This window comes from Diadema setosum, chromosome 4 (assembly GCF_964275005.1).
Source record: "Diadema setosum chromosome 4, eeDiaSeto1, whole genome shotgun sequence".
In the NCBI taxonomy this organism is placed as follows: Eukaryota; Metazoa; Echinodermata; class Echinoidea; order Diadematoida; family Diadematidae; genus Diadema; species Diadema setosum.
The window spans coordinates 1,491,891-1,506,959 of NC_092688.1; the positions used below are offsets into that span (position 1 = coordinate 1,491,891).

Sequence of the window (15,069 nt, forward strand, 5' to 3'; positions counted from 1 at the left end):
TTCCCACTTCAATGCGATCTTGATTTCACAAACACATTGTTTTGTGATGTCAATATCAGAAGTTCAAACCTAAGTGACAAATTTTATCAAATTCATCATTGAGCAACTGCTAGTTCACATGACTTACATTGTTCATACTTAGGTATTTCGGTCCTGTGGTTACTTACTCATAACCATGCATTTCTTCCATGGCAACTATGTGAAATAAACCAATTCAAATCAACTCCTTTATTTCTCCAAATTAACTCCTTTATTTCTCCAAATTAATCCCAATCAATTAATAAAGAATTGTATAATTGTGTGAATTTATATACCTTCTGCATTATTTTATGGAATTTTAAATTTCATAGAAAATGAAGAATGAACCAGTTGTATGTGACACTATAAACTATCAACAATGTATTTTATATCATGTGACTGACAATCTACCCCATTGACATGTTTGCATCTCATCCAAACAGCATCTAGGACACATAGAGGTCTCAGGATGCAACTTATGCAAGTCCTCCTTGCCATGGTGCTGGGCCTATCTCTGGCCCAGTGTGGTCACGGCAAGATCCTGGAGAAAGAAGTCAACGGTCTCTCCTACGACATGGTTGCATCTGTGACATACAACACTTCCACATCTTCCTTCAGCATTGTCAAGGGGAGGGTGCCGGATGCCGTCGCCTGGGCCAACTTTACGGAGACTGTCAACAAAACAGGGTAAAGAGAGAGCACTTCACCATCCTTGTTTGTTCTGGGTAACACTGTGAGATGAAGCTCCCTCCAAGTTTTTAATACATATTTCCTGTGAGTAATTGAACAGTTTTCTCTGCTATGACTTCAGTAAATTAACGAAAATAGATATATTTCATGTGGTATAATGCTAAAGAAGATGGCGGTTGCAACTGATTTACAAATTGCCTTAGGATGGTAATTATCTGAGTGAAAATCACATTTTCAGCTGTAAGCATTAGTAGATACCTGTGACATTGTGACGCACCTTGAATGTTCAACTTCATGATTTGTCACAGTAGGCCAAAGGATGTAAGAAGTAATATTATGCAAATTATATTTGAAAAATTCAACAGTAGTAATAGACTACTACTACTCACATCACTATCCTTTTCCTTCCCTCAGATGGGCGCATCTCACTGTGACAACAAATGGATCCTATCCGGATGCCATCCAGGCCTACGCTGCTGGGGTGGTAGAGGGGCATGCCTCCTCCCCCTTCATCTTCATGAACTGGATGAACACCATCAATGAGTACTGTGAGAGCATGACAACGTTCTGCCAAAAGCTGCATGACTTTCTGGTCAAGAATCTGGAATGGATGCAGACCCAGATTGACCTTAAGCCTGATGACCCTTACTTCCACCAGGTATCCAGAAGCTACCTTGATTATACAATCATATCCACTAGGTCGTACCCCTTCCCCTTAACGAAAACCTTTCCCCAATCCCACCATATACTACTCCCTCCCTTCTACCTTTCTTCCCTCCCCCTATCTCTCACTTTCTTCCTCTCGTTCTATCCATTTTTTAATCTCTCTCGCTTCTCTCTCAGAAAACAAAAACATGGGGAGAGACCATTCATGTGATCACAGTTTAAGAAAGCACTTATCATTGGTGCTATTGATCAGGAAAAGAGAAAAAAAATATGAGGAAAGTGAGAAGAAGAAGAGTATGAAGCAGACATTAGGCAGATCTGCCAAGTCTTTGTGATTCTGCAGGAGGCTATCTGAATACTTCAATACCACTTCATGTCTAGATAAAAGAATATAAGAATCTCTCTAATTCAGGAATTACATTACATTGTGTGTAACTGAGATTTATGAATTGTGCAAGTACACTGTATCTTTATACATATTTATCCCTGAAATTTTTCTGATTTTGAGAGATGAATTTTGGCTGCCTGCTTGGGATAAACTAGATGTCATGTAGAGAATATCCATTTAAGACAAACTGTTCAAAAAAACAAACAAACAAAGGAAAGAAAAGATGAATGTAGTGAAGCCATCTGTGGGTTGAAAACTCCATAACTCGCTGCCTACAGTGTGATGTAGCACTATACCATGTGGCTTCATGTTCAGCGACAGAATTTTAATTCACTGTCAAGTTTGTTATGTTTTGGTTGTACCTGGTACTGTCTTGTGTCACTATATGATGTTGAGGTACAAAAGTTACATATATAACTCCTGTTTTAGTCCTACATTACATATTTCTCTTGGTCTCTTGTTATATTTCACTTATTTATGAAATGCGCGGTAGTGTAATCGCAATCACAGCTAGATGAATATCTTAGCACAAAATTTTAATTTGTGCTGCAGTTTTTATAATGCATGTGTGTGAGTTCATGATAATGAACTCATATGCATGGTAGAATTCAAAGCTTGTGTTAGTGTGGGGATGATGTATTTTGATGTTAAAAAAACAAACAAAGAAAGCAAGAAGGGAATGATAAAACCATTTCTTATGTAAATTTCAAGTGGGCATTTATTTCGGGCTGCATACTATTAATACAATATGAACATTTCTTCTCCGGTCACCACAGCTGAACTTGTTACTGCTTCAACTGTCTGGACTTGAGGATGGTTACAATGGACGAGCAGACCAGCCTAGAATAGACCTGGACCCATTTGGATTCCTGTGTGTAATATTTAATTTTTTATGTTCTCTTCATGTAACTGGTTAAACAAGTCTCGTATCATGTATTACACAGTTACTTGCCAGATAGCTAGTAGATCATCCACATGCTACAAATTCTGACACTCTGGAATTTAGGCCTGTTGACACAGGAATGGGATACTGTACTTAGATATTGTACCTTGCAGGAAATGCATGTAAGATTGAAAGAGACAGAAAAAATTGTACAGTAAAAACTACCTGTGTGTCACTTTACTCCATGTTTAGCCTGACACTAGAGACTAGCCTGAGATTACTCATAGTTTCCACATCCAATTCTTAGACTGGAAACTGAAGAAGGAAAGAGTAAAAAGGAAACATATCATCAGTTATTGAGCAAGAGAAAGACGTTTTCTGCCTCATGGGACTGGCTGCATTTTGTTTCATTGAAATAGTTTTCACCCGTTGAACACGAGTTCCGAGTATACTCGGGCAGGTGTCTATGGGAAATGCGTGTTGTAGCAAATCTGCCCGTCCTCAACGGGTTAACATTGTAGTCATTCATTAACATATCCCATACTGTCCAGCTCATTTCCTTTCTAATGAGTAGAAAACGTAACTGAGTTTTGATTCGTCCTGCTTCCCTTCCAGGCTATTCCAAATAGGAGGCGATCTGGAGGACCTTGAGAGTGCCCTCGGTAAAGAGGGCAAACAGAGCATGCTGGGAGATGGCCACTGCTCCGCCCTCATCAAGCTGTTGCCAGGCAACGCAGACTTGTTTGCCTCCCACGACACCTGGAACGGCTACATGGGCATGCTGCGAATCATCAAGAAATACAACTTTGCCTTCCATCTTACCAACACCTGTGAGTATAGCAACATTGGATTGATTCATGACTCTTTTATGAGATGAGTGTAGTAGCTGCATCAGAGCTAAATCTATCAATCATTGTGTAAGGACTGTCAAATACTTGTAAATCTGTATCATTCTCCGTAAGAGATGGCGTTCAGTTTGTACATTATGTTTGTGTGCATGGCAGATTATCAAAATCATATACTGATTTTGATTTTTGTGCCACATCATGTTGGTCCTATTAGTGTCATATAAGTAGTAACGATAGTTGCAGTGGTTAGGCTTTTACAATTGTTACTACCACTACTACGACTACCAGTACTATTCTTGCTGCCAGTGCTGCTGCTGTTGCTGCTACATTGTACTACTATCACTACACCAGTAGTGACAATGACAATGTGTACTACTTCTAATAATACTCAGTCTGTTGATTCCCTCTGTTTTGGTCAACACTACACTGTATGATAGTACACTCATAGTAAGCTTTGTAATGGTCATCTTTGAAGTTTAGCCTAGTTGCAACCACCTAATTTACACTAAGTTTATTATGTACACTGTACTATTACCTCTATTCCAATCCTTCTCTATGATGCAAATCTGTAGTTATACCCCATAATCCACTGGCTTCTCAGTAATTACTTAGTGCTTCCCTCTAGTAACTGTCTGTCCGTACGTCTGTCTGTCTGTCTGTACACAGCCACTGAGGTTGTCCCGGGGCAGACAGCGGCATTCACCTCCAACCCAGGAAGCTTGTTGTCTGGAGATGACTTCTACATCACAAATTCTGGGCTGGTAAGTCATGTGACTAATGTATGTGTTCTGTTTCTTTTTCTTTCTTTTGTTCTTTTTTTGTTTTGTTTTTTTTGTTTTTGGAGTGACCGCACTGTATATCTCAGTGATCACATGCCTATTTTGTACTGAATCCTCATATCGTCGCTGGGGCGACAAAACCTCGTATCTCAAAAATGTCAAATGTTCAGGAGAGCCAAAAAATATGGCGGCCAAAGCACTATACTGAATGGGATAGCCGTTCCTTTGACATGCCGTGGTGGCTTCATTTTGGGGGTAAGACAGCTGGGATTTGGACAGGACATCACTTAACCGATTATTTGACCACTAATGCAAAAAAGTCATTTTCACCAAAATTTGAGATACAAGGTCTTGTCACCCCAGCGACGATATGTAGTACCTGTAATGCAGAAGCAAACACTATACTGTATACACCAAATATTTCACGAGGTTTTTACTTTTGCAAATTTTGCGAGTCGGGTGCTATTTGCAAAATTAAGGACACACAAAAAATATAGACACTGATCATGTTATGAATGTGATATACGCGTATACTTCTCCCTTTGGTACAGGACTCCATGATTGTGAATTTAATCATTCACGGAATCGTTGGGAAGTTCCTATTCACAAAAATTTAGACTCGCTAAATGTATGGCATGTACAGTTAGCTTTGCGGTTTTTTGACATGAATCTGTCAGATGCCCTACAATATGTACGTGGTTAACTTGCACTAGAGATTGTGAATTTGGATATTACTCTTCAATGACATACATGCAGCCAGTTGATTTACTGAGTTGTTGATTCCTTTGCTCTGCTCAATTAATGATTCCAATTTAGGAAGAATTTTTAATCTTATTCATACTCACTTAGATGGATTATCATTTTCTGAAAAGCACAAAGACATCTTTCCTGGTGGAGATATCGAGTGTCTGTGATATTGTCCATGTTATTTTGGTTTCAATTCACAATCTTTTGATGAAGGAACTTAGCGAACTTATTCTGTTGGATTCATATCATTACATGTCAGCAGGACAAGTTTAGGAAGTAATGTGTTTCAGCACCCCTACCCCCGATATCACTTAACTTCTACACCCGTACTTTCAAAACTTAACACATACCATGCTTGAACAATACTCATTGAATTCCCGTCCAATGTTCACTCCATAATGTCAGTCAATATGAGCTGTCAAGTAACCATGGAAACTTGATGAGGCTCCCTTGAGGCAAGACCAATAAGTTTAGTGAAAGTCATCAGATTTTGCCCTATCTCTCACTACTGATGCAACTACTTCCAATATTCAGGTAACCATAGAAACCACCATCGGCAATAACAACAATGCCCTATGGAAGTATGTCCAACCAACTGGCCAGACCTTGGAGTGGGCCCGGAATATCATCGCTAACAGATTGGCTAGGAACGGCTCACACTGGGCCCAAATTTTCTCCATGTACAACAGTGGGACGTAAGTTACATTGCAGTCTTGTCTTATTAATGAATAATTTTTGGAGAGTACCTTTGTACAGATCAAGTTCATTTCCCTGAGGCAGTTTTAGCTGAATAGAATGATAGTTTTACTGAATCTCTTTTGATTTCAGCCATACCTATATTCTTTATCAAATCTTTATGGTATCATTGGGGGGGGGGGGGGGGAGCAATGGGGGTAGGATGAGGAGTTTTACTATCCTTCTCAATGTTGGCTTTTACATACATGTACGTGTCACTCTCTTGTTTTTCTTTTTACAGGGGGGTGGGGTAGGAATGTCAGTGTGGCAATATGTATGTGTGTGTATTATTAGTTTGTGTGAGGCTGTCTGTACGAAGGATACTGGTGTAAAATGCAATGGAAGTGAGCTTCTCAATTTGGCTGATGTTCCTTCCACCATTGGAAGAAAAATAGTTTGACCTTAAATGATTGCTTTCAACATTTTCTTATGAGGAATTCTGCATAAAATTTGTATAATTCTGTGTGTATAATTTGTTATAACTATGTCATTTTCATTTAGTTGAGGCCTATCTGTCTGTACCTGTACACGTTGTATATCACTGTGGTTCATTTGAAATCAAATTTTATGAGTGTCTTTGTATGAGTCAGAGGGTAGGATCAATGTTTGCTCAAACATTTTATGAATTGCATGAAACAAGCAATGCATAGTGATGGATTTCATGTCCACAAAGTTCATTGTTGTGTCTTCTTGAACTCCTTTCTTGTCAGGTACAATAATCAGTGGATGATCGTTGATTACAGCAAGTTCACTCCTGGCCAAACTCCGTCTGATGGACTGCTAGTGGTACTGGAACAAATTCCGTAAGTCAATCAGCCCGGAAGCTACATTTGTGCTAGCACTATCGTGTAGGTCACATGAAAAGTGAAGCAAACATTCATGTATATTGCAATTTAGCCTCTAATTCTAGATCTTTTTTGAAATATAAAATGTGCTGCATTCTTTATGAGAATCAAGCTCAGATAACTGTAATCATATTTTGCATATTCAGTCCCATTTGTATCACCTTTTGACAGGCAAGTTTAAAGTAAAGAGAAATCAAGGTAACCATAGTCCTTCTCTAGAAAAAGTACTTTATTCTTTTGCATAGCATATAGTATTTAATCCAAATGCTTGTTTTTTATTATGAAAACCTGTCAACAGTGACAGTATATGAAAATCGCTTAATGAAAAGTATATTTTTTTTTCTCTCTCTCTTCAGTGGCACAATACATTCTGAAGATATGACCTACTTCCTCAGAGAACATTCATACTGGCCCAGCTATAATACACCGTGAGTATCGATACCCTACACTACAAATGATATCCCCCTTTTCATTGCATATATATATATGCCTTCATTCCTTGTCTAAATGTACTTTAGTTTATAAATGGGTCATTGAAACAAAGTGCTCTTTAAACAACTCTCAAGGGGGGGGGGGGGGTTAATCCTGTGAATTAGAAAGAACAGAACTAAACAAAATCACTTGTGTTGCAATTAAGTTCAATTGTTGTCTGTCTCTGCTAGCACATGCCATTTTTTTACAGGTATTTTAGACTGACATGATTAATGACTTTTATTGTTGCACACTTACTGTGAAAGAAAAACCAGTCTAGAGAATTCTGAATGTCAGCCCTCACAGTAGAGGAATGTTAAAAGATTTCTTTATGTCTAACCTATGAAGAAACGACCATGTTAAAATATGCCCTGTATTTTATAGTGTGAGCAAAAAATGAGGTTTACATGATTGGACCATCTGGGAATCTCTTTTTTTTTTCCTTTTCCTTTAATGCAAAAAAGCCCTGCTTAAAGAGAAGATATATCTATGCGGATACATGTCATTATGCAATGATATATCTATGCAGATTCATGTCATTATGCAATGATTATGGGTATAATATGTTCTTCTTTTAGAGGCAAAAGGGGCCTGAGCTTTCAGTCCTAGCAGAATCTTCGTCAGAGGCAAAATGACAAACAGGCAGGGAAAGCAATCACATAATATAAGGACTACACACAACAAGAACAGTCAGGGGATGGCTAGGGACACATAACAAAGAAAACAAAATGAGAGGGTTGGAGGTCATGGGCAAGGAGCCCAACAGGTAAAGGGAGGGGGATTAAAGGAGGGTGGACAGACAAAGCAAGAGGAGGGTCAGTGATGATCCTAAGGGCAACCTGTAAAGGATAGGGATGAATAGGGAGGCAACATCAAACAGAAGGAACAACAGAGGGATAAAGAAAGGAAAAGAGTGAAATAGCAACAGCATGGGTGAAGGGTGGAGGGGGGGGGGGGGGTGCTGAAAAAGCAGCAAGCCCTAACCTGGTGTACCAAGAAGAGGCAACAAAATGAAAGTGAGAGTCAACCAACAAATGCAAGTTACCAGACATATCACAGTATATATGTAATTTTTATCATAAATAATGAAGTAACATGTGTAATTTCTTATATAACAGTACAACCCAGTCATCTTCATCACCATAGCAGTGTATTTTTCGGAGATATGAAGATGAAATATACAAAATCATGCATAGTAGTACAATATGTTAAAAAGGGCTGTCATGGACAGCTAACTTCTAATCATGCCAGTTAAACAATATGTACAGATTCATATGATGGTGACCTAGTAACAAGCTGCTCAAAGCACCTGTTTGTATTGAGACACATTCATACATGTAAAATCTAGTTTACATGCACTAATTGTTACTATGTCCATCCGGCTTCTGTCAAGCTCTCTAGTTGTCAGGCACGATCTTTGTAGTAGATACACATAAAATGTGAGCATACAAAGTAATCATTCTTGAATATGTACATATATGCAAATTAATGAATGCATGATTTGTTCGAGGAAACCCACATGGTGGAAAGCTTTAAAAGAAAAAGAGATCGCACATATGGAGCTTGAGGGAATAAAGTCGTGTCTTGCCGTTTCCTCCTAGATTATTGGTAGTGTTGTGACTTTATTATTGTTCAGTGTCAGAGAAATGATGCGTGTGCGTTCGATCGTGTCCATCTCATCTTCGAAGTCGTAACATGCCTATTTCAGAAAATAAATGACACTATTATTGATTTATTTGATTCAGACAATCCAAATTGCTGTTATTAATTATGTTGAAGTAATATCGTGTTCATTTGTTTGTTGGTTGTTGTTTTTATTGTGTCATTTCCAATTTGTGGACACAGGTTCTTCCAGGATATCTATGACAAGAGTGGCTGGCCTGCACTGAAGAAGAAGTATGGTGACTGGTTTTCCTACAACAAGACGGCCAGAGCAAATATTTTCAGGCGGAACCAGACACAAGTCACCGACCTCGACTCGATGATCAAACTTATGAGGTACTTTGCTGAGCTTTGCTTGCCACAGCAAAATGTTCTTCAGCACAATGCTTGGATGTTGATGACATTGGATGTGGAAGTTTATATTTGTCATGCAATTCCTCTTCATATAAGGCAGGTGTAGACAGGAAAAGTGATGTGTCTTAAATTATACCTTATGAATGCTGAGAGTTAGATGACTTGTAGTTTCATGTCAACTTTACAAAGCAATGAATTCCAAATCTACTTTTCATTCTGAATAAGTGCATGAATGAGTCAATGGTAATAAAAACTTCCTTTGGTCTTTTCGAATGTTATGCTGTCATCACATAGTGGTGTCAGATTTTGTTTAGGGCATCCATCTATTGTTGTGTAGTGGGATCACTTTAGTTTAGAGAGGTACATGTTCATTGAATGACTTGCAACACAGTTTAGTTTAATTTGAAGAGCACTTTATTCGAGAGGTGTTTTGGAGTGATCTCCTCTCTTCAAGCTTCAGATTGCAAGTCTCTTCTCGATGATACAATTCTCTTCATACATTGAATGATACACATTCAATTGGTTATATGGTTGTAACATGCTGTGAATTGGGGTGGAGTCTTCCTGTTAAGAAGGGTTTTCAATTGGGCAAAACTTTGGTTATAGAAACAAAGGCGGGACTAGGTTTAGGAAAGAGGTAGTATTCTCGGATTTGGATTCAACAATTCTAAGTAATCAATGGAGGAAGGGCAGGATGTTTGGGTTGGACTCAGCCTGGTCGTAAATTTAGATGGAGCTACAACAACATTCACCATTCTGTTAGTATACTGGAGGGATGATGGAGGTCGGTGACTCACTGGATGAGGTGGAGAGTATTGGTAGGGGTCATTGCTTGGCCGGAGGTGAAGAGATATATCTGGTCATCATAGTGGAACGGAGGGGGGTAGTGACAGCTTAGTGTATCATTACACAACACTATCCAGACTACTTGATAGCAACCTTGTCAATAATGTGCACTGTTTCTGAAACCCAGTTTTAAAAAAATGGTTCGAGTTTACCAAGTATTCAGACACAAAAATTGGTATCTTTACCTAAAACTGCCAATGGCATTCCATCAGATGCCGAGTCACAAACAGCATGACCTTTCATGAAAATGGGCAACTCTCAATTTGCTAGCATACAAGAGTATGCACATAAAATACAGTGCACACATTGTTGACTGATATACCAGGTTCCCATATGGAACAGGTTAATTAGTTCCTTGAATAAATAAGATCCCTCTAGGTCACCAGCAGCAATATATTTAAGTGATGATTGAAGAAGAATTCAAGGAAATACAGTCAATCTTGATACAGCAAACAGTCAATATGCTGCAGTACACCTATTTGTTATTTTGCACAACTCAAGTAAAAAGGCCAGGCTCAGAAATTATGATCAGAGTTGACAATTTTACAACCTTATGCAATAACAAGACTAAAGGAACTTCAGACATACTTAGATACAGAGATTAGTAAAACTTCATTTGTTTAACCCATTTTAACTACAAGATTCTGAGCCCTCCATAGACTGTGCACCAAAGCCACCAAGTTGTTGTCAAGATAATGAAATAGATTTACACATAACATCTAACCTTTATAATAATCGTCCCCAAGGTACAATAACTTTGAGCATGACCCCCTGTCGGCCTGTGAGTGCAACCCACCGTACAGTGCAGAGAATGCCATCGCTTCCAGGTCTGACCTCAACCCAAAGAACGGGAAGTATCCCTTCTCTGCCCTCGGCCATCGCCTACATGGTGCTACAGACATGAAGGTATCTATCGCACTGATGACGTACATGTCAAAACAATGATGAGACATATAAAACAATAAGATGTTGATGTCTTTTGATGCACATGTGATAAGAATGCAAACAATTGGTTAGCCAAAATACTTCCGTTACAAGTAGCAGTGTCTTTTATTATACCTCTTTTTGTGTGTTTTTGATTCCTTAATTTTTTATGCAAATGCTCACATTTTCTTGACCTGTCACTGAAATATTTTAAGGCAACGTTATTGTCCATGACTTATGGTGGAGCTAAGATAAGTGTTCCTCCAATAACCGAGAAAAATTACTTTTTGTGATATTCCCTTTATATTATCTTTATGTCGTGCTATGACTGTAGCATCATGCATTGTTGCAGAGTTCCACATAGAGAGAGAGACACATGATATTAACCAAAAATTTAAGAATTTATAACTTTTGAACAGACAAAAGATTTCCCTCATATTTCACTAATTTTCTTACATTTACTAAATCCACATGATTTATATGTTTGGGGGAATTTTCCATGTAAAGCATGGCACCATTATCTTCTGTAACAATTTCTTTATCAACACTGATTGTAAACTGAGTGGTTTAACATGGTATATCCACAAAGTTACAGAAGGTGATTTTTGTTAATGATAGCGCAGTTGTGATGTGTACTGAAGTCATATATATTTCAAAGACAATTGACATGTTATATGGTAGACCAGTCTTTTACAATGTAAATTAAATAGTGATTGCTTTCAAGTATTTGATGTGTAGGGTTCTAGGATATGTGGTATATGTCATGGGTATTTATAGTGACACAAAAATACACTCAATGTTGCAAGTTTTTGAAATATAGCATGACATGCTTGCTCTAACACACAATCTCACTCACAATTGTGCATTACTTGTATACTGTGGGATAATTCAAAGACAGCTTCTAGATGTTAAAATGAGTTTCTCACTACTTGTGCTTGACCTGTAGGTGACCACTAGTTCCATGGTGAAAGAGCTGTCTATGGTGGCCGTGTGTGGACCAACCACTGACCAGCAACCTCCCTTCCAGTGGAGCAAGTCGGACTTCAACCAGACCCTTCATCTTGGTCAGCCTGATCTCTTTGACTTCAAGCCGATCACGGTCAAGTGGTCTGACTAGTAAGAAGTGACCCAGAGGAGATATGAGCATCATCACATCAACTGATCAGCAGTGACCAGTGGAGGTGATTATGATCATTGTCACATAAACTGATAAGAAGTGGTCAATGGGAGAGATAGACACTATAATATGGAGATTTCCATTCTTCTTTGCCTCCAATTTGTAATGCACTTAACCCATTGAGGATGGACTGATTTTACTACAACACACATTTCTCACAGACACCTGTCCCAGTATACTTGGGACTCATCCTCAATGAGTTAAGATATGCAGTCAAACCTGTCTAGTGGGCACCTGTAAATAGTGACCTGCTGATCTATGAACCCACACTCCCTCAAAGACCTACATACTGTGTTACAGTAACCACCAGTCTGATGTGACTAGCAGTCATCTGTTCATGTCCCATAGTTGGTATATCACCATGTGAGGTAGCTACTCACTCCATGTTTCACCTTACCTGCCTGTGGTATGACTAGAGTTGTCACGACGCAACCCTTCTAAAAGTCAACCAAACTGTTGCCTTTATAGCAAAAATGGTAAAAAAGTGAAGAAAATCTCATTTTCAACTCATTTGTTTTCTTGACAATTATGACTGATTTTATGTGACAAGATCAAATTGACCTGAGATAAAAACAAATTTGCTGCTAAACACAGCACAAAGCAGTGACCGTCTGTCTAAAAAGGCTCTGATGTTGGTTTTGAAATCCCTATAGACAGGTTTGACTGTATTTCTAGAGTGATTTATGGGTGATTATCAGTCACTCCCAGATTAATATAAGGATATTATCACTTGAAATTGATGCATTTACCGTGTGTGAGACATGATGGGGATGGCAGGGTCGTTTTCTTTGCATGCGAGTTCTTACGAGAACTAAACCAGACATTCTAGACTTGACGTTGTCAGGAATGGCAATGGACGAGCAACATACCATGTCACCATGCAGGAACCTTGCAGGAATCATGCAGGTACCAGCCATCAAACAGCACTACAATGAAATGCAGTGTATATTGACTTTGTTTAATTTTCCATGTAAGCTACACGTAGTAATACACTGTTAATCTTGCCGTGTTACACATCACATTGTATGTTGCACATTTTCAACTTAACTTTAACTGTGAGTCAGATAATCAGTAAAGTCGATGACCTAAAAATATAAACTTAAAAAACATGTGTGTCATGTATACTGTATGCAGGGCTCCACACTAACTTTTTTTTTTGGTGGCCCAAAGGCAAACATCCTACCTTTCTTGGTGGCCCAATCAGGCCACCAAATTCTTCATTTCTGAAATTTTGGTGGCCCGACATGCATTTTTGGTGGCCCCGGGCCACCGGGCCACCGTTAGTGTCGAGCCCTGCTGTATGACATAATTCTCAATTTAACTATTTTCCAAACTGTTCTCAAATATAATGGTCCTCCTTGTTACCACTATATCGCTAAAAATGCTCTCTTCATAGTTGTCGGACATACAGTGGTAACAGAGGTTGATATACTCAGTAAGTGTTGTTTGACCTACAGGAGTGCAATTATTTGAGACAGGGTCATAAGATTCTCTGTTTAGTATATAAATGACGCACAGGTCTGAGTGCGTCAGTCGGAATTGTGTGCATAAGTAACTATGGAATGCTTAATGGAATGGTTTAGGCTAAATTCCATAGTTACAATTATACCACATGTGATCATGACTGTTGCATAGAGAGATGCTGTTACATTCAGTCTTTCCTTAAAGTCTATAACTGAAATTTTTAAGCAGCAGGCTGTAGATTGTCCCTACATTCAGACGATCCCCCAGAAAGCAGGGGAAGTTTGGAGGGATTGTATCTTTTTTACGATCGACCATCCACAGGTACATTGAAATCCCCTGCCGAAAGGGGACAAAATTGTGGCTGGTGGTTTCAGCTGTGTGTTAGGTCACCGTATGTGGCGCTGTTGGGTGCATCATTGCAAATTTATACGATTGCCTGATTCACCACCATATTTCGAACATGTGCACTAATGAGGAAAACAGCTGCGCGAGAGATCAAGGTCAGTTCCCCGCCAGAATTTTGTTGCCGGACTCGACAAGCTTGCCGGGGGAGCAGGGAATGACCCACCGAGAGTTCACACGATGGGATGGCCGGGGAAAGTCCTGGCAAATAGGACAATAATTCCCCGCGAATCAGGGATCATCTGAATGCAGTTATACTTGACCTGAAACTTACAAGTTGCCCAGCACTTCATACATAATTATGTAGATGCGTGAGTCTACCATTAGAATTAAATTAATTTGTGCAGTTGCTGTACCTAGTATGTAGGTATGTCAACCAGAGTTATCAGTTAAGAAGCAAGTATACCAATCCATTCCCTTTGTGAAATCTACAGATTGTGACCATATTATGTCGAAAAAAAAAAAGAAAATTATATGAATTATCACAAGATTTAGGCTCTTTTTGTAGTTTCCTTCTAAAATCAGGTGGGAATAATGTGTATTTTTTATACACACATTGTACCAGGTATTTCATTTTATCTAAAATATCGGACTGAGCATGAATCAAGGTGTGCTTGGAAGTGCGATACAAGGTTTTATTTCTTATTTATTTTTTTTATTTTTTTTTTAGGGCAGTGTTTGGCACAAAGTCCTGAAATATGGTGTCGGAAGCTGTTACATAGTGCAATTTATAGTACACGTATATTGGTAGAATGGGCAAATAGTGATGGATGATCAGTAAATCAACGTACAGTAACTTGGAATACGGTTGATGAGCTGTGTGCTGTCAAAGATGTGCAAAATCTTATGATGCTAGTTATGTGTTAAAAGACTGCAATTATTGCGCTACACTAAAGTCTATGACAGTGAAACATTGATACCCACAGTAACAGTTGGTACTTGTTTGGATATTATGCGTGCCCCCCCCCCCCCAAAAAAAAAAAAAAAAAAAAAAATGAAATGAAATATGAAAAAGAGGTTGAGTCACTCTAAATCATTCACAACTAGGCCAGGCTAGGGTTTTACGGGATTGGGCTGGTAGATTATATGATCAAACTCTCATAGCTTTCTCTAATGTAGTCTAGCAGTCCATGTCATGGGTTTGTGTACAAGTGAAATAAAAGAGTAATT

At 38.7% G+C, this 15,069-nt stretch overlaps 1 protein-coding gene across 1 annotated transcript; it reads left to right on the forward strand.

Moving 5' to 3' along the window:
- The first annotated feature begins 464 nt into the window (after positions 1 to 464).
- On the forward strand, positions 465 to 12,024 carry LOC140226746 (putative phospholipase B-like 2). Its single transcript, XM_072307178.1, has 11 exons — positions 465 to 705; positions 1,123 to 1,366; positions 2,539 to 2,633; positions 3,261 to 3,475; positions 4,160 to 4,254; positions 5,554 to 5,714; positions 6,465 to 6,557; positions 6,956 to 7,027; positions 8,916 to 9,068; positions 10,679 to 10,838; positions 11,803 to 12,024. The coding sequence occupies exons 1-11, from the start codon at positions 488 to 490 to the stop codon at positions 11,971 to 11,973; spliced, it is 1,677 nt and encodes a 558-aa protein (XP_072163279.1). The 5' UTR covers positions 465 to 487; the 3' UTR covers positions 11,974 to 12,024.
- Positions 12,025 to 15,069: the final 3,045 nt, after the last annotated feature.

Bases quoted from the DNA above. Each gene is read 5' to 3' on its own strand.
- LOC140226746 (XM_072307178.1), top strand. From the start codon at position 488: ATGCAACTTATGCAAGTCCTCCTTGCCATGGTGCTGGGCCTATCTCTG. The intron at 1,367-2,538 runs GTATCCAGAAGC...CGGTCACCACAG, and splicing joins ATGACCCTTACTTCCACCAG to CTGAACTTGTTACTGCTTCA. The intron at 10,839-11,802 runs GTATCTATCGCA...CTTGACCTGTAG, and splicing joins ATGGTGCTACAGACATGAAG to GTGACCACTAGTTCCATGGT.